At 31.6% G+C, this 21,636-nt stretch overlaps 1 protein-coding gene across 1 annotated transcript in view; it reads left to right on the top strand.

Annotated features, from left to right (window-relative positions):
* The window catches only part of LOC135931658 (uncharacterized), a 67,905-nt gene that overhangs the window by 45,424 nt on the left and 845 nt on the right, over positions 1-21,636 (top strand). Inside the window, exon 6 of the mRNA XM_065468912.1 lies at positions 20,545-20,647. Within this exon, the coding sequence (XP_065324984.1) occupies positions 20,545-20,631 (87 nt within the window). The 3' untranslated portion in view covers positions 20,632-20,647. The remainder of the gene's footprint in view (positions 1-20,544; positions 20,648-21,636) is intronic.

Genomic DNA, 21,636 nt, shown 5'->3' with positions numbered 1-21,636 from the left:
ATAAATTTTTTTTTATTTGTGAATATTAATCTGTTAACATATAAAAACCCGTATTTTGTGAATCGAAAATTCATTATTTTTTTCTACATAGTTTGGATTAATAAAATTGGAATAATATTTACCTTTCTAATCATACCAAAAACTTCAAAATTTAACACTGGTCCGAAGTAAACGTACTCAGGGACCTCAGATCTTCAGTCTTAATATACAATACAATTATAGCTAAAAGAAATAAAGTGTGAAGAAAAGTCAATTTGGTTATACCATCGTATTTAAGGTAAAAGATTTTGTATTTAGTGTCATATTCTTGTTATGTATGTATAATAATATTAGTTAGTTTTATTTATGTAATTAATTTCGGTCGTATTATTAAATATTTTTTATTAAGGTTTTAGTAAATTCATTATAATGTACATTAGTCAAATTATTTTAAGGAATCTTTTAGTAGAAAATATAATGTTAACAATTTTGGTGGTTATGGTTTTGGTTTTTATATTAGGTTTAATTATAGGAAGAAATACGACTTACGTTAAGATAGAGAGTAAAGAGTTAGAAAATATTAAGAATATATTAAGAGAGGAAGATAAGAAAGGAAATATAGACAACTTCAGAAGAACAGATAATAACAGGCAGATAATTTGCTATAGTTGTGGTCAGCCGGGCCACATGTCGTGCCAATGTGAGTTAACGAAGAATCTAAGATGCGCGAGGTGTGGCAAGAATGGCCATTTGATAAGATGCAGAGTAAACAATTTGATTTTAAGGTGCAATAGTTGTGGCCAAGAGGGACACACAAGAAAATTGCCATAAATGACTAAGAGAGAGATATTTTAATTTTAATGATAAATTGTGTAATAATAATATTTTTCTAATGTTGATAATTTTAATTCAAGTAAGAATAGATATTTTAATTTTAATGATAAATTGTGTAATAATAATAATTTTTCTAATGTTGATAATTTTAATTCAAGTAAGAATAGATATTTTAATTTTAATGATAAATTTTGTAATAATAATAATTTTTCTAATGTTGATAATTTTAATTCAAGATTTTGTAATAATAATAATTTTTCTAATGGTGATAATTTTAGTTCAAGTAAGAATAAGTATTTTAATGTTAATGTTAAATCCTGTGATGATAATGAGTGTTTTAATGTTGATAATTGTAATTTGAGTAATAATAATAGAAGTATAGGTAAAAGGAGAGATAAAAAGATAGAAAGTGGGAATTTTGAAATATATAGAATAAAATGTTCAACTTGTGTAGACGTACGAAAGATTAAATTAGAGGATTTTTAAATGAAAAATAGATGTCCGAGAGTCAAGATAAAGGCTGAAGAAGCAGAGATATGTTTTTTATTAGATACAGGAGCTGAAATTAGCTTGATGAGTATTAAGGATTTTATGAGATTTTGGCCAGAAGAAGAATTTGTTGTGAAAAAGAAAAGAGCCAAACAAATAGATGGTAGTGTTGTGAAAATTTTAGGTTATTATAGGATAAGGTTACCAGGAGTCAATAAATTTATGGATAACTACGTTGAAGGTTGAGCCAATTTTAGGATGGTGCGATATAAGAACGATAGGTCCGGTTCATAATTGGTGGAATTTTTTTGAGACTATCTCTGTATGTAATGATGTAAATAGTGAAATAATAAAGAGTGATGTCGATAAATTTAAGTTACCTAGTATAGAAGATAAACAAAAAATAGTTCTCGATCAACTTAGAAATCGAACACCAGAGTTTTTGATTAAATATAGAGACAAAGAGAATAAGATTTCAAGAGATATAAAGTCTTTAGAGGTAACACCCGTTGAAATCAACAAACAGATAATTAAGAAGACAGTAGAACAGGAGGAGATTATAGAAAATAAATACAGCCATGAAATAAGTATGATTGTAGATCAATACTTGGAGGTTTTTAAAGAAGAGTTAGGGACACTAAAAGATGTTGAAGTAAATATAAAATTATTAGAAAATTACCAGCCTAAATTTTGTGGAGTAAGGAGATTGCCTTTTTCTTGGTTAAAAGAAGTCGATAAGGAATTAAATAAATGGTTAAAAGAAGACATAATACGACCTATAGTGCATAGCGAGTGGGCGACACCGTTAGTCCCCATTAGAAAAGCAGATAATAGTTTAAAATTATGCATAGATTATAGAGTTTCGTTAAATCCATGGATTGGCACAGTTAGTTATCCATTACCGAGATAAAGCAATTATTGGCAAATCTAGAAGGAGCAACAATTTTTTCGAAGATTGATTTTTCTAACGCTTATTTACAGATTAAAGTGAACAAGAGCACGAGTAAGATGTTGACAATTACGACGTATAGAGGATTATTTGCATTTTGTCGCTTACCATTCGGTTTGAAAGTTTCGGCTGCGATATTTCAGAGAACAATGACTTCTTTATTTCAAGGATTAAAGGGAATTATGTATTATTTAGATGATGTTTTAATATCAGGTAGAACTGAAGAAGAACATAATTCTAGATTAGTTAAGGTGTTAGATATAATATTAGAGAATGGTTTAAAAGCTAATATGAAGAAAAGCGTTTTCGGAATAAGAGAAATAAAGTACTTACAACATTTTATAAAAGGAAACGTAATTACTCCGATTGCCAAGAATATAGACAAGATAGTAACCATGAGAGCGCCAAATAATAAGTCTGAATTACAGTCGTTTTTAGGAGCTACAAATTATTACCATCGTTTTATTCAAGATTTTGCTGAAATTGTTACACCATTATAGAGTCTATTAAAGAAAAATAAAAGGTTTGAGTGGGGAGCAGCACAGGAAGAAAGTTTTAAAAAATTGAAAATAAAGTTGGTAGAGAAACCTATGTTGAATTGCTTTAATGAGGAATTAGATATTGTTTTAGCAGTGGACGCATCTAATGAAGGTATAGGAGGAGCGTTATCACAAATAGTTGATAATGTAGAAAGACCGATTTTATTGGTGTCCAGATAGTTTAATAGGGCTGAAAGAAATTATTCAACTATAGAAAGGGAAGCCTTAGCAGTCAAGTTTGGTTTAACCAAATGTAGAGAGTATTTGTTAGGCCGAAGATTTTTGTTATATACGGATCACAAACCGCTGGTAGGGCTTTTTAAAAGAGATAATAAGGAGTTGATGATGTTACCAAGGTTACAGAAATGGCTTATGTTGTTAGGGAATTTTGATTTCGAAATAAGATTCAGAGCGGGTAAACAAAATTGTTTACCAGATATATTATCGAGATTATGTGATAAGGACTTGGAAGACAAGGAAATAGAGCCAATAATAAATGGTTTAGAATATAGTGAAGAAGAGGAACTAAATAGTAATGTGATAAGAGCTTTAAAGGTAGACACAAGCGAAAGGCCGATAACTTTAGAGCTAGTAGACAAGATTTCCCAGCAGGATGAAGAAGTAATGAGAATTATGTTTGAAGGGAGATAAAGAATGGGAAGGTAGAGACCAGGCCTTTAAAAACAGTAGAAGTGAATTTGTTTAATGAGAGGATATCGTTTAGTGATACCAAGTAGGTTAAGGAAAGACATGTTAGCAGCCGTACATACAGGACATCAGGGCATAGAAAGAATGAAGAATAAGGCAAAGGAATACATTTGGTGGCCCAGAATGAATAATGAAATTGAAGAATTAGCTAAGAGTTGTGAAACATGTAATAAGTGTGCGAATGTACCTGCAAAAGTTAGGGGAGACAAATGGCCAGAGACAGATGTACCATGTGAAAGAATACACGTAGATTTTTTAGAATATGAAAGGAAGAAATATTTTATAATGGTAGATGCGGGTTCAAAATGGATAGATTGTCAACAGGTATCTGGTCTGTCGACGAAAGTAGCATTAAATAGGGTAAAAGACTATGTAAGTAAATATGGATTAATGAAGACCTTTATCAGATGGTGGTCCAGCATTTATAGGCAGAGAATTTGACAAATTTTGTGATATATGGAAGATTGAGCATTTATTAGCACCACCACATTACCCAAGAAATAAGGGACAAGCGGAGAGAATGGTAGCTCTAGTTAAGAGTTGGTTAAAAAAGGAAAAATATGGAGAAGGAAAATGGTGGTTATTACTATTAGCGTACAACAATACCAAGAGAAGCAAATGATACTCACCAGCAGAGATATTTTTAAGTAGAAAAACTAGAACTGAATTAGATTTTCTGAAAGAAAGAATAGAACAGAAAGAAGTTATAATTAATGATAGATTTAAGATCGGAAGCCTAGTTTGAATACTACTTTTTGATGGCCCAGTTAAATGGGGGAAAGGTATAGTGAAGAAGAATATAGGAAGAAAGAAGGTGGAGGTAGAAATTGAAGAAAGATTAGGATTAGTTTCGAGGCATATTAAACAATTAAGACCTAGGTGTCTAAGTTAGGAATAAAAGACGGTGTGAATAGATTAAATTGCTTTGATTTGGGAATGCTGATAGACGTAATTGATTTGTTTTGTTACAAGTCTGCGAGAGTTATGATAATCTTGATGTTGGGAATGCTGATTGACATAATTGATTTGTTTTTTAACAAGTCTGCGAGAGTTATGATAATCTTGATGTTGGGAATGCTGATAGACATAATTGATTTGTTTTTTAACAAGTCTGAGAGAGTTATGAGAATCATGATGTTGGGAATGCTGATAGCAGTGGCGTCGCTAGGAGGGGGCTCGCAGGGGCTCGAGCCCTCTGAAAAATTTGAATAGCCCCCTGAAGCAAAAAAATTTTTTTTAATTGCTCCTTAATATCTCCTTGAACTAAAAATAAAATTTTTTAATTGCCCCCTGAATGATTCCTTCTATAATTCTATTGAGTAATATATAGATTTAATTTTATTAAAAATTAATAAAACTATCTAAAATTTTATTATATGAATACTATTTTAATTATTAGATTAGATTTTACATATAAATTATATGTTCACTCTGTCAACTTGCAATGAAATTCTGTGTTAAAAATATATCAATATCACTCACTAAATATTAAATTAGAATTAACAGTTGAAGCTTAATTGACTTTTATTATTTAAATTATTATATAACCTTAATTAAATAAATATAATCATTTTTTAATTGAAAATTAACAAATTTAATATTGTAATTAGCCGAGTTCAAAATCACTAATCAACTATATTTTGACTATTAATTTTAATTATCATGTCTCTTTCTAAAATTATCTTCAAGGTCCAAATCCAAATGAGTATAAGATATTTATTTATAAAAAGTAAGTAGATAAATAGTTTATAATCCTTTATAATATATTATTATTTGTAAAATATTAGGTAAAATGCCACCTTTACAGACATATTTGACAGTTATATAATATATTACAGTTAATAATTTTAAAATCTTAATAATAATGATTTTGATAATAATAATAAGTTACAATTTGCATTGAATTATTTAACGCCATCTTTTTATTAAATATATTATTAAAATTAAACTTCTTATTATTCATCCCACAATGGATGTAATAAATTAGATATCTTTTCTTCTCTTTTTTTACGTGTTTTTAGGAAAGCTATTTTTTCTTCTTTGAAAAACAGTTTTGAGTTAAATTTTTAATACGAATATTGATATTATTACAATCTATTATTATTTTAAGATATAATAAACCAACTAGAGGTGGTGCGACAATAATATTTAAAATATTAATTACTTTCATCATAACACTCTGGTTCTTATTTTATAGTTAAATAATGTTTCATTTCTAATATGGCATCCTTGCCGTGTAAATAACTCAAAACTTCAATATATTTGCATAATTTCTTCTAAAGAATTTTACTGTTTTTGTTTTATCAATTTATCTAACATAATAAATTCTGATCTGGGTTATCATCGTGAGTGTCATGACCTTTTGTCAATGTAACTTGCTAGAATTATATTTCCTTATGTGGTTTTTAAAAACCATTATCAATTGAGGCATATGTATGAATTAATTAACCTTTTTTATAAAAATTTTTTATATCAGCAATCGAAAATATTTTATACTGTAATAAATAGATTTTGTATTAAAAAATATTATTTTTAGAAATCACCCCCCATAAATTTTTTTTTAGCTGAGCCCCCTGAGATTGTAAAGGCTAGCAAGGCCCCTGGCTGATAGACATGATTGATTTGTTTTTTAACAAGTCTGCGAGAGTTATGAGAATCATGATGTTGGGAATGCTGATAGACATAATTGATTTGTTTTTTAACAAGTCTGCGAGAGTTATGAGAATCATGATGTTGGGAATAATGATAGACTTAACTGATTTGTTTTTGTAACAAGTCTGTGAGAGTTATGATAATAACTGATTTGTTTTTGTAACAAGTCTGTGAGAGTTATGATAATCATAATGTTGACGTATGATGTACACAATTAGTGGAATAGGTCAGCTGAAGGGATGAACAATTTGATATTACATCTGAAATAAGGTAAGAGAGAATGAGAGAGGTATAAGTTAGTACGAGAATAATTATGAGTATTTAGAATTAGGAAGTAGGTGAATTATATGAGATAAATAAATGATAATATATAGTATATTTTTAGCTTAAGTCCAATATAGATGGCTTCGTATGTTCGGGTGGGCAACTTTATTATTAAGATAGAAATTAGGATGGTTGATGGATCGGCAGAATCTAGAAGGTGGGTAGACGCAGCCAGAGAAGAGGCGCAGACCAGGTATGGAGATATGACGGTAGACAGACCCGCAGGTTGGTCATTCAATCGTAGAAGAGAACGGGATTGGGGAACACGAAGAAGAATGTCGTGTTGGTATTGTGGGGGAGATCATATTTTACGGAGGTGTCCCACGATTAGCGCAGACAATAACATATTAGCAGTACAGGAGGAGGAACCGATGGGAGGACAAGGTAGCAGTTTATGAGTGGTAGAATCAAGTCGAAGTGAAAAGGTGTTAAAGTTATGAAAAAAAAGATTTTTTTTATTTTATGATTTGAATATTAAAATGAGAGATGAATATTAAAATTATCCTTAACGAACTTGAATGTACGGAGAATATTATTGTTTATCTTAATTTTACATATAAAATTTTTTTGAATATTAATTTTTTTTTATTTGTGAATATTAATCTGTTAACATATTTAAACCCGTATTTTGTGAATCGAAAATTCATTATTTTTTTTCTACATAGTTTGGATTAATAGAATTGGAATATTAATACTTACCTTTCTAATCATACCAAAAACTTCGAAATTTAACAGTATCAATGTTGTTTGATACGGGAGCGGCTATATCAGTGATGGGATATGAGGAATATCGCAAGTTATCGCCGAAAGGTGTTATAAGTCAAGAGGAGATTTGTGTGAGGCAGTTTGATGGGTCGGAAATGACGGTAATGGGTCGAGTAAAGATCGGAGATGTATTTAGTGGAGAGTTAATTGTGTTAGATTTATGGATAATGGATCGGAGGGTAGAAACCGTTTTGGGATGGGATTGGATCACGAAAATTGGTCCGGAATATAATTTTTGGGGAGTATTTGCGAGATGGGGTGTGTTTGTCCCCATAGATAGCGAGGGTAGAGAAGTGATCATGAAAACAGTGATGGATGAATGGGAGGAAATAGAGCCGGAGGGTATGGCGGTGTGGAGAGAAGGAAGGGATAACATCGAAATGGATGAGGGCTATTCCCTGTATTGGGGTGAAAGTGAGGGAATAACAGTGAAAGATAGTATAGACGCGGTAAGGGAATATCTTATGTTGGGAAAAATGGAAGAGGGAAGTTGACGATGAGGGAGGAGGAAATGATACAACCTGTTCGAGGTGTAGGGAATGGGGAATTACCGTGCGAGAAGATACAGGAGCAAGTAAATGAGGGAAGAGGACCGGAGAGGTCGGAGAAGGAATTGAAATGTCTGAAGAAGGAAGTAGAGCGGTTGACCAGGGAGTATAAGGAAATTTTTAATGAGGAGTTGGGTTGTTTAAGAGATTATGAGGTGGAAATACGGATGAAGGATGGATGCATTCCGAAATATTGTGCGGTTCGGCGAGTACCTTTTGAATTGAGGCAAGAGCTAGAGAGAGAGTTGGATCGTTGGGTAAAAGAGGGAATAGTGGGCCCGGTTGAGTACAGTGAGTGGGCGACGCCTTTGGTACCCTTTAAAAAGGCCAATGGGAGTTTGCGTTTATGTGCAGATTTTCGGGTAACGGTGAATCCATGGGTGGTGGAGGTGAAATATCCGTTACCCAGGATTGAGGAAATATTGGCTAGTTTGAAAGGGGGGAAATATTTTTCGAAAGTGAATTTTTCGAAAGCATATTTTCAGTTGCGGGTAAGGAAGGAGATGCAAAAATTGTTAACGATAACTACTCCGAAGGGATTGTTTGCCTTTAGGAGGTTGCCGTTCGGGTTGAGCGTTTCAGCGCCCATATTTCACGGACTATGGCGGCCGTGTTTCAGGGTTTGGAGGGGGTATTTTATTACATGGATGATGTGTTGATAACAGGGGTAACGCCGGAGCAGCACAATAGAAGGCGGGAAGAGGTGTTTCAGAGGATACGAGAGAAGGGGTTGCGTGCAAGTAGAGAGAAAGGTATATTTGGGGTAATGGAAGTTGTCTATTTGGGGCATCGAATAAATGGAGTGGAGGTACGGCCCTTGGATAAATATATGGTGGGAATTGGAAGTATGATAAGGCCTGGTAAATTACTATCATCGGTTTGTTGAGAATTTCGCCGAAATAGCAGCGCCGTTTACAAGTTATTAAAAACGGGGGTAAGGTTTGAGTGGGGCGATGAACAGGATGTCGCGTTTGAGGGTCTGAAAAGGAAAATTGGGGAGGAGCCAATTTTGGTATGTTTCAACAACGAGATGGAGGTGATTCTTGTGGTAGATGCGTCCAGTAAAGTCGTGGGGGGGGGGGGCTTTATTACATGAGATAGATGGGATAGAGAAGCCATTGTTGTTTTTCTCCAGACTGTTTCGGAATGCGGAAACGAGATATTCTCATAGAACAGGAGGCTTTGGCAGTGATTTTTGGGCTGACCAAGTGCAGAGAGTATTTAATTGGGCGAAGGTTTGTGGTATATACGGATCACAAACCTTTGATAAATTTGTTCAAAAAGGATAACAAGGAGCTGATGATGTCTCCGCGGTTGCAGCGGTTGTTGTTATTGGTGGGTAGCTTTGATTTAACGTTGAAGTATAGAAGGGAACGTAAAATCTACTTGCCGGACATTATGTCGAGATGTGGGGCAGGTGAGGAAGTTGAGGACAACAGTGAAATGGTGGAGGAACAAAGAGAGATGGCTATGGTAAGGGCGATGTCGAGAATTTTAAAAGGTGGTCCCGTGAACTAGGAGGAAATTCGGGCTTCAACATTAAAAGACAGAGATCTGTGTCGAGTAAAGGAGTGTATAATGGGGCGTAGGCTATGGCAAGAGGGAGATGAAAGATACCAGAATGTAGGAAAAGAATTAACCGTATTGGATGATTGTGTAGTACGGGGAAATAGAGCGGTTGTACCTAGCAGGCTGAGAGAAGCCGGAATGGCAATGTTGTATGCGGGGCATCAGGGAGTAGAACGGATGAAACAATGGGGTCGCGAATATCTATGGTGGCCGGGAATGAATGAGGAAATAGAAAAGCTGGCTAAACAATGTGTCATTTGTAATACCTGGGCCAGTATGCCTGCGAGGGATAAAAAGAGTACATAGCCGAAAGCTTCGAGTCCTTGGGAGAGGGTGCACGTAGACTTCTTTGAGTTTGACCGGAAAGAATATTTCTTGGTAGTTGACGCATACTCCAAGTGGATAGAGTGAAAAAGAAAACGCTATAAAGTAATGTTTTTCTTACGTAAACCCAAATCAATCTTACTCTTAATGATTAATACCTTATTTCCTTTATTTTTTTTACTTTTACAAAAACTATCAGAAAAAGAAAATTACCTACAACCCTCACCGCTTACTCACCCTTCCCATTATATTTACAAACAAATTATTTCAATACGTGGGTGCTACTATTTACCATTTATTCGGGTCCTATTTCTTGGAAAGTTTCTACAAAAATAAATCCGTCAATAAAATAAAAACGATATAACACTATATAAAATAAATATATAATTTTGACTAAGATTAAATTGATTGGCGAAATAAAAATGAGTGCACTAATTAGGCTTAGGATATAATCATCATATTTTTCTTATATATTTATGAGATCTACAAAAAAAATTGATGTAAGTAGAAACATATTCACTAACATTAATATTGGTAGATAAAAAAAATATAAGAATACCATATTTTTATGACTTATAAGCGATTAAAAAAAATTCTTAAGCAGGAATATATTTATATGTATAAAATCAATACGCATAAGATTGCATACCATCTCTTCTTTTTTTCCTGGAAAAGAGGAACCCGTTGATTTTGCAATGACCTTGAAAAAAAATAATAAAAACTTTTGGTCATTCACTGCCCTTTTATTTCCGTTCTTGCCCCTAGGACTCCAGCTGCCCCGGCTCGACTTCCCCGGAACTCAACTGCCCTGATCGATTCCCTTCCTCAGCTGGTCAGCATGTCGGACCCTTATTCTTCCATCCGGGAACCTTATACGGCACAGCATTCTACCCATTTTTTCGACCACTACTCCCGATTCCCATTTCTTTTCGCTCTCATACATTCTTGCCCACACTCTGTGGCCTATCTCAAATTTTCCACCATTTTCCTGTTCAATCCTTTCCCCTTCCTTCTCTTTCCCTGGTTTCAATGCATCCATATCAGTCCACGTTCTCCGACCCAAAAATTTCTCAGACGGCGACAACTCCGTCCCCTTCCTGCTATTATTATAATAAGCGACCGATACCCATACTTCACTTCCTCCAAATTTGGCCTTCCTCAACCAACTCTTTACAATTCCCGCCATCCGCTCCGCCTGACTATTCGAGCTCGGATGGTAAGGCGGCGCCAGCACATGTTTCGCCCCACTTTCCACACAAAACCTCCCGAACCCTTCACTACTAAAGGCCGGACCTCCATCGGACACAATTACTTTGGCCACTCAACTTCGCCCATAAATTTTTCAACTTTCTGACCACATTTCCGTTGTTCTCTAAAAAAAAATAAAAAAAAAAATATTTCTCTTTCCCAAAAAAAAACAATCTCATTTATTATAACATAAATACAAGACATTAACATACATATTCGTTTATATTTTTTTTTACATCCTATTCTCATGGTTATTCTCAAAAACCTATTCCCATTCACTTTAAAAACAAAGGTAAACACTTTCCAATTCTTACTTTACACCATTTTATATACCAAATTACTTTTAGATCAAATAAATTTGACTTAAATTATTTCAAATATCTTACAACCTAAAAAAAACGACTCCTTAACCATTTAATGCACAAAACAAAAATCTCAAATAATTCATAACTAACTTGTTCGTTACAGGTATGTTATTGCGACCTTTAAAAAAAAATAAATCCAACTCCTTTGATATTATACTAACTGAATTATTCTTTACGAAAAAAAAAATCTTAATTCAACATAGAATTTTACCTCAAAATTAAACTTTTCTTGTTCCCCCTTTTTTTTATAAATCACATATTGCTCCATTTAATTCAATTTCCTTAATATTAATAAAATTTTCTTAACATTTACTCCCTTATATCTACTATTAAAAATATTCCCGTACTTCCTAATCCTCTCTTCCCCCCTTTTTTTTTTAACAATCTCGAATTTACTGCCCCATTTCAATATACCCCTTATAATAATTTAGAGCTTACCTATTTGTTATTAGCATAACTACGAACTTCAAAGACGCTGTATACCACTTTGATATTATAAACGCCGGAATGAAAACAATATTTTTACAAGCACTTATACTAACAAGACAAATATTTAAAATAGAAATTTTAATTACAAAAAAACAATCTTTTTCTTTTAATTCCAAACAAAATTATGTAAGAAAGAAATCTTAATTCAAAATCAAACTATTTTCCAGAAAAAAAATCTTTAACTAAATTTTTTTTAACTCAAAACAAATTATTTACGTTCCTTCTGCCAACCCTCACTCCTTTCTAAGACATCATTTTGCTATCTAACCATAATTTTCGGAAAAGAATAATTTTCTTTTTCATAAGAAACCTTGATTCTTACATTACTATTTTCTCTTATTTTCTTATCAAGAAACAATCTTATTCCTTATATGAAACATTGACAAACTCAACTACAAACTAACTATTCCCGTTCCCTTTTTATCTCACACCTACCATAAATCATTTTTCTATTCCTCTCTAAAAAAAAATAAAAAAAAAAATATTTCTCTTTCCCAAAAAAAAACAATCTCATTTATTATAACATAAATACAAGACATTAACATACATATTCGTTTATATTTTTTTTTACATCCTATTCTCATGGTTATTCTCAAAAACCTATTCCCATTCACTTTAAAAACAAAGGTAAACACTTTCTAATTCTTACTTTACACCATTTTATATACCAAATTACTTTTAGATCAAATAAATTTACCTTAAATTATTTCAAATATCTTACAACCTAAAAAAACGACTCCTTAACCATTTAATGCACAAAACAAAAATCTCAAATAATTCATAACTAACTTGTTCGTTACAGGTATGTTATTGCGACCTTTAAAAAAAATAAATCCAACTCCTTTGATATTATACTAACTGAATTATTCTTTACGAAAAAAAAAAATCCTAATTCAACATAGAATTTTACCTCAAAATTAGACTTTTATTGTTCCCCCCTTTTTTTTATAAATCACATATTGCTCCATTTAATTCAATTTCCTTAATATTAATATAATTTTCTTAACAACTCCCTCTTCCACCCATCTCACATACATTACACTTTATAGAAAAACAATCTTCAAACATATAAACAACTTCACAAAAAAAAATTTTCGAAACATAAACCAAATAAAAAAAAACAATTTTCTTTCTCAACAACCATAAACCATTTTACTATGAAGTATGTTTTTCTTAACTTAACTTAAATCAAATTAATTTTACTATTAACGATTAATTTTTTTTAAATTTTTTTTTAAAGCTTTTACACGAATTATCAGAAAAAGAAAACGCTATAAAGTAATGTTTTTCTTACGTAAACCCAAATCAATCTTACTCTTAATGATTAATACCTTATTTCCTTTATTTTTTTTACTTTTACAAAAACTATCAGAAAAAGAAAATTACCTACAACCCTCACCGCTTACTCACCCTTCCCATTATATTTACAAACAAATTATTTCAATACGTGGGTGCTACTATTTACCATTTATTCGGGTCCTATTTCTTGGAAAGTTTCTACAAAAATAAATCCGTCAATAAAATAAAAACGATATAACACTATATAAAATAAATATATAATTTTGACTAAGATTAAATTGATTGGCGAAATAAAAATGAGTGCACTAATTAGGCTTAGGATATAATCATCATATTTTTCTTATATATTTATGAGATCTACAAAAAAAATTGATGTAAGTAGAAACATATTCACTAACATTAATATTGGTAGATAAAAAAAATATAAGAATACCATATTTTTATGACTTATAAGCGATTAAAAAAAATTCTTAAGCAGGAATATATTTATATGTATAAAATCAATACGCATAAGATTGCATACCATCTCTTCTTTTTTTCCTGGAAAAGAGGAACCCGTTGATTTTGCAATGACCTTGAAAAAAAATAATAAAAACTTTTGGTCATTCACTGCCCTTTTATTTCCGTTCTTGCCCCTAGGACTCCAGCTGCCCCGGCTCGACTTCCCCGGAACTCAACTGCCCTGATCGATTCCCTTCCTCAGCTGGTCAGCATGTCGGACCCTTATTCTTCCATCCGGGAACCTTATACGGCACAGCATTCTACCCATTTTTTCGACCACTACTCCCGATTCCCATTTCTTTTCGCTCTCATACATTCTTGCCCACACTCTGTGGCCTATCTCAAATTTTCCACCATTTTCCTGTTCAATCCTTTCCCCTTCCTTCTCTTTCCCTGGTTTCAATGCATCCATATCAGTCCACGTTCTCCGACCCAAAAATTTCTCAGACGGCGACAACTCCGTCCCCTTCCTGCTATTATTATAATAAGCGACCGATACCCATACTTCACTTCCTCCAAATTTGGCCTTCCTCAACCAACTCTTTACAATTCCCGCCATCCGCTCCGCCTGACTATTCGAGCTCGGATGGTAAGGCGGCGCCAGCACATGTTTCGCCCCACTTTCCACACAAAACCTCCCGAACCCTTCACTACTAAAGGCCGGACCTCCATCGGACACAATTACTTTGGCCACTCAACTTCGCCCATAAATTTTTCAACTTTCTGACCACATTTCCGTTGTTCTCTAAAAAAAAATAAAAAAAAAAATATTTCTCTTTCCCAAAAAAAAACAATCTCATTTATTATAACATAAATACAAGACATTAACATACATATTCGTTTATATTTTTTTTTACATCCTATTCTCATGGTTATTCTCAAAAACCTATTCCCATTCACTTTAAAAACAAAGGTAAACACTTTCCAATTCTTACTTTACACCATTTTATATACCAAATTACTTTTAGATCAAATAAATTTGACTTAAATTATTTCAAATATCTTACAACCTAAAAAAAACGACTCCTTAACCATTTAATGCACAAAACAAAAATCTCAAATAATTCATAACTAACTTGTTCGTTACAGGTATGTTATTGCGACCTTTAAAAAAAAATAAATCCAACTCCTTTGATATTATACTAACTGAATTATTCTTTACGAAAAAAAAAATCTTAATTCAACATAGAATTTTACCTCAAAATTAAACTTTTCTTGTTCCCCCTTTTTTTTATAAATCACATATTGCTCCATTTAATTCAATTTCCTTAATATTAATAAAATTTTCTTAACATTTACTCCCTTATATCTACTATTAAAAATATTCCCGTACTTCCTAATCCTCTCTTCCCCCCTTTTTTTTTTAACAATCTCGAATTTACTGCCCCATTTCAATATACCCCTTATAATAATTTAGAGCTTACCTATTTGTTATTAGCATAACTACGAACTTCAAAGACGCTGTATACCACTTTGATATTATAAACCCCGGAATGAAAACAATATTTTTACAAGCACTTATACTAACAAGACAAATATTTAAAATAGAAATTTTAATTACAAAAAAACAATCTTTTTCTTTTAATTCCAAACAAAATTATGTAAGAAAGAAATCTTAATTCAAAATCAAACTATTTTCCAGAAAAAAAATCTTTAACTAAATTTTTTTTAACTCAAAACAAATTATTTACGTTCCTTCTGCCAACCCTCACTCCTTTCTAAGACATCATTTTGCTATCTAACCATAATTTTCGGAAAAGAATAATTTTCTTTTTCATAAGAAACCTTGATTCTTACATTACTATTTTCTCTTATTTTCTTATCAAGAAACAATCTTATTCCTTATATGAAACATTGACAAACTCAACTACAAACTAACTATTCCCGTTCCCTTTTTATCTCACACCTACCATAAATCATTTTTCTATTCCTCTCTAAAAAAAAATAAAAAAAAAAATATTTCTCTTTCCCAAAAAAAAACAATCTCATTTATTATAACATAAATACAAGACATTAACATACATATTCGTTTATATTTTTTTTTACATCCTATTCTCATGGTTATTCTCAAAAACCTATTCCCATTCACTTTAAAAACAAAGGTAAACACTTTCCAATTCTTACTTTACACCATTTTATATACCAAATTACTTTTAGATCAAATAAATTTACCTTAAATTATTTCAAATATCTTACAACCTAAAAAAACGACTCCTTAACCATTTAATGCACAAAACAAAAATCTCAAATAATTCATAACTAACTTGTTCGTTACAGGTATGTTATTGCGACCTTTAAAAAAAATAAATCCAACTCCTTTGATATTATACTAACTGAATTATTCTTTACGAAAAAAAAAAATCCTAATTCAACATAGAATTTTACCTCAAAATTAGACTTTTATTGTTCCCCCCTTTTTTTTATAAATCACATATTGCTCCATTTAATTCAATTTCCTTAATATTAATATAATTTTCTTAACAACTCCCTCTTCCACCCATCTCACATACATTACACTTTATAGAAAAACAATCTTCAAACATATAAACAACTTCACAAAAAAAAATTTTCGAAACATAAACCAAATAAAAAAAAACAATTTTCTTTCTCAACAACCATAAACCATTTTACTATGAAGTATGTTTTTCTTAACTTAACTTAAATCAAATTAATTTTACTATTAACGATTAATTTTTTTTAAATTTTTTTTTAAAGCTTTTACACGAATTATCAGAAAAAGAAAACGCTATAAAGTAATGTTTTTCTTACGTAAACCCAAATCAATCTTACTCTTAATGATCAATACCTTATTTCCTTTATTTTTTTTACTTTTACAAAAACTATCAGAAAAAGAAAATTACCTACAACCCTCACCGCTTACTCACCCTTCCCATTATATTTACAAACAAATTATTTCAATACGTGGGTGCTACTATTTACCATTTATTCGGGTCCTATTTCTTGGAAAGTTTCTACAAAAATAAATCCGTCAATAAAATAAAAACGATATAACACTATATAAAATAAATATATAATTTTGACTAAGATTAAATTGATTGGCGAAATAAAAATGAGTGCACTAATTAGGCTTAGGATATAATCATCATATTTTTCTTATATATTTATGAGATCTACAAAAAAAATTGATGTAAGTAGAAACATATTCACTAACATTAATATTGGTAGATAAAAAAAATATAAGATATATACCATATTTTTATGACTTATAAGCGATTAAAAAAAATTCTTAAGCAGGAATATATTTATATGTATAAAATCAATACGCATAAGATTGCATACCATCTCTTCTTTTTTTCCTGGAAAAGAGGAACCCGTTGATTTTGCAATGACCTTGAAAAAAATAATAAAAACTTTTGGTCATTCACTGCCCTTTTATTTCCGTTCTTGCCCCTAGGACTCCAGCTGCCCCGGCTCGACTTCCCCGGAACTCAACTGCCCTGGTTCGATTCCCTTCCTCAGCTGGTCAGCATGTCGGACCCTTATTCTTTCATCCGGGAACCTTATACGGCACAGCATTCTACCCATTTTTTCGACCACTACTCCCGATTCCCATTTCTTTTCGCTCCCATACATTCTTGCCCACACTGTGTGGCCTATCTCAAATTTTCCATCATTTTCCTGTTCAATCCTTTCCCCATCCTTCTCTTTCCCTGGTTTCAATGCATCCATATCAGTCCACGTTCTCCGACCCAAAAATTTCTCAGACGGCGACAACTCCGTCCCTTTCCTGCTATTATTATAATAAGCGACCGATACCCATACTTCACTTCCTCCAAATTTGGCCTTCCTCAACCAACTCTTTACAATTCCCACCATCCGCTCCGCCTGACCATTCGAGCTCGGATGGTAAGGCGGCGCCAGCACATGTTTCGCCCCACTTTCCACACAAGACCTCCCGAACCCTTCACTACTAAAGGCCGGACCTCCATCGGACACAATTACTTTGGCCACTCCAAACTTCTCCCATAAATTTTTCAACTTTCTGACCACGATTTTCGTTGTTAATCCACCTACAACCTCAAACTCTATCCACTTGGAGTATGCGTCAACTACCAAGAAATACTCTTTCCGGTCAAACTCAAAGAAGTCCACAGGTTTCATATAAGGAATAAGATTGTTTCTTGATAAGAAAATAAGGGAGTAAGTATCAAGGTTTCTTATGAAAAAGAAAATTATTCTTTTCCGAAAATTATGGTTAGATAGCAAAATGATGTCTTAGAAAGGAGTGAGGGTTGGCAGAGGGAACGTAAATAATTTGTTTTGAGTTAAAAAAAAAAAAAATTTTTTTTAAATAGTTTGATTTTGAATTAAGATTTCTTTCTTACATAATTTTGTTTGGAATTAAAAGAAAAAAATTATTTTAAAATAATTTTTGTAATTAAAATTTCTATTTTAAATATTTGTCTTGTTAGTATAAGTGCTTGTAAAAATATTGTTTTCATTCCAGGGTTTATAATATCAAAGTGGTATACAGCGTCTTTGAAGTTCGTAGTTATGCCAATAACAAATAGGTAAGCTCTAAATTATTATAAGGGGTATATTGAAATGGGGCAGTAAATTCGAGATTGTTAAAAAAAGGGGGGGGGGAGGATTAGGAAGTACGGGAATATTTTTAATAGTAGATATATAGTCTTTATGTCTGAAGGTATCTAGATTTAGGCACCCATATGCTGCGGACCACGGTTATTAGCAACGATATGGAACCCTTAGCCAGTGAATGGAGACTGATGTCCCGTGAACAGGACGAGCGCCATCCTAGAGCTTGAAGCACAGATACTCGCGTGTTGCCGGCGCCCCGATGGGAAACAAGATTGCAGTGCTTTGGTTGTGGAGTGGAGGGACACGTCAGAAGGGATTGCCCACAACTCAATGTGCCCCGGAGGAGGGACCCCAACGTGGGAGGTGATAAAGCAGCAACAGTGCAATCGACGACCATGCAGGTGACGTCCATCCCTTCCCAGAGGAGACCAGAGCCGACGGGGGTAATGGTCCAACAAAGACGACCCATGGTTCTGGAGACGCCGGGACGGCAAGTGATTACACATGAGGAATATTTGGACCTGGGAGTGAATACCCAGAAACTTAATGATTTATTTCCGACTTAGGGAAGATCTCTACTGCCCCTGGCCCGAACTTTGGAGTAGGGAAGGGGGGAGATGTCGTATTTCGCTCTTTATCGTTTTTTTTAATATATTATTTTATATATATGTAAAATCATTCTAGTTCTTTTTGTGTGAATACATTATTTTATAACGTCATTATATTTATAATATTAGCGGAGTAATTTGGCTCCGAATGATAAGACTCAGAATGAGTCTTGTTATTTTGGGGGAGCGAATTATTTTGTTATTTATTTAATTATAAGATATAAAAAGGCCGTTTTTTTAGGCAAAATATGTTAATTTTTATTTTATTTTTTTTCAAATTTAATAAAAAGTTTATTTTTCCGTTTGTGTCTTTTAAAAAAAAAAGAGTCTTTCTCTTGGGAAATTAATTACTGTGAGGAACTTTAAAATTTTCTGTTTTTGTCAACGAATTTTATTCAACGGTTAGGCACAATTACAATATTCATCAATGCTCATTTGTAGATATGCATCTGTAAGATCTAATGTTATATATTTATTTCCAATAGCGATATTAATTCTTTCAACGTTGGTAGAAGTGAGTCTTTTAGTAGAAATTTATTTAATGTTACTTTGAAGTCTCCACATAATCGTAGTTCACCTGAAGATTTACGTACCACTACCATTGGAATACTCCAGGTCACTCTTGTTGTTGATGGATCTATTTTCTTTATTATGTTATTTTCTTCCAAACGTTTTAGTTCATTTTCAATTTCTACTTTTAAAGGCAAAGGTATTCTTCTAGTTGGCAGTGCAATTGGTTTTGAATTTTCTACCAATTGTAGCTTTACTGGTTCGACATTTTTTATTAATCCTAATTTATTGTAAAACACTGGAGCGTATTCTTTATATAGTTTGTCAATATTCACATTATCATTATTATTTTATTTATTGTTGATCATATTAACTTATATATTTGTTGGTAACGATAGATCAAATTCTATAATCCATGGAAATCTAAACAGCATCATTTGTTTTTGTAGCTAATAACGGAAGCCATTTTATTTTATCATCTAACTGCACTTTTACATAAGCTTCGCCCATGATTTTTATTCTATTATTTCCATATGTAGTTGGAGCTCTAGCCATTCTAAGTTTTAGCCTCCCAATTTTATTCCATATTGTTGCATTAACAATATTTACTGCTGAACCTCTATCATATTCCATTTTGATTTCATGATTGTATATTAATATCGTAATTGTTGGGTGCTGTCCATATTTGTAGACTTTTCTTAAGAAATCTGAATCGTAGTCATTATTATTGTAATTTGTACCGTAAATTTTTCTTTAGTTTACAACACACTGCAAAGTGGTTTAATTTCTTATATTTATTGCACGTTTTATCATATGCCATTTTCTAATAGCATGAAAACGATTACAAAGATAGCAAGATTTTCTTGTATTATTACATAGGCGTAGCCAGGATTTTCCTAAGGGGGAGGAATTAAAAAATTCTAGGGGCTTCGCCCCCAAACCCTATTTTAGGCGGGCCTTTGGCCGGGTTACCTTAGTCTATATATAGTTGTTAGAGATGGACAATATTTAGAATCATTAAATTTGTTTTTTATATACATTCATACATTAATTTGTTTTTTTATTTTTAAATTAACCATATTTAGTATTAACATTTTTAGGTTAATTGATTGTGAATTGATATAAATACATGTTAGAAAAATATAAAATTTAGTAATAAAGTATTATGTGATAAAATATTTAAAACTTATTTGTTGCCTTCCATTAAACTTTTATGGTGGCAGCGGTGGGATCTACGATTTTAAATTAAATTAATTTATTTTCAAAAAATAAAATATAAATTAGATCAAATGGATCAATCAACTGCAGCGGAAAAAGTATCAATGGACACTGGAATGGTGGAAATGGACATTGGATTACGGATTACTCTAAATGAAATAAATATCAAGTTAAATATCAAAGAATTCTGAAAGATTATAAATTCTATTGGATATCATGTAAGAAATTACAAATTAGCAATGAAACCATTTAAAATAAAATTAGCAATGAAACCATTTGAAATAAAAAAAAAAAAGAAAAAAAGATGATATAATTATAAGCACAAATAAAAATAATTATAAAATAAAGTACATGTTTGATGAACTTAAAATTTTTTTTGAAATAAATTAAAATTTAATTAATATGAATTATCCTATTTGGAGTGAAGACAATATAAGTAATTATATTGACGAAGTAGAAAATTTTTTTTTAATTAATGAAGTTAGAAATAGCAGCAGAATATTAATTTATAAACTACCTGATCATCTATATGTAAAGATGAAGGCATTTGAACCAGAGACAGAGATTCAACTTTTGAGGAAGCTATTACAATATTGAAATTATTATGTAACTATAAAGTAAGAGCAAATATAAAAGTCGATGATACTAATATTAGAGAAAACATTAAAATCAAAGAAACTCTTATAATAAATTCAAAATGTGAAAATAATTATTGTGATGATTATAAAGACAATGAAATGTCTATAAAAGTCGATGATACTAATATTAGAGAAAACATTAAAATTAAAGAAACTCTTATAATAAATTCAAAATGTGAAAATAATTATTGTGATGATTATAAAGACAATGAAATGTCTATAAAAGTCGATGATACTAATATTAGAGAAAACATTAATATTAAGGAAACTCTTATAATAAATTCAAAATGTGAAAATAATTATTGTGATGATTATAAAGACAATGAATTGTCAACTAATGAAAATTTTCAGTATAATGACTTTAATAACTATGAAATTTTAAATAAAGAAAACTCTGATGATACAAATATAACAAGTAACACAAATGAAATAGATGAAATCTCTATATGGAAAACTTTAAATAAAATAGAATCCACGATTTATAGTAAAAAAAGTAATTGTAGGAACTGTGAAATCTTAT

Source organism: Gordionus sp. m RMFG-2023, chromosome 1 (genome assembly GCF_954871325.1).
Source record: "Gordionus sp. m RMFG-2023 chromosome 1, tfGorSpeb1-WG-v2, whole genome shotgun sequence".
In the NCBI taxonomy this organism is placed as follows: Eukaryota; Metazoa; Nematomorpha; class Gordioida; order Chordodea; family Parachordodidae; genus Gordionus; species Gordionus sp. m RMFG-2023.
The sequence above is the reverse complement of the archived record's forward strand: the minus strand, read 5'-3'. Positions and strand labels throughout refer to the sequence as shown.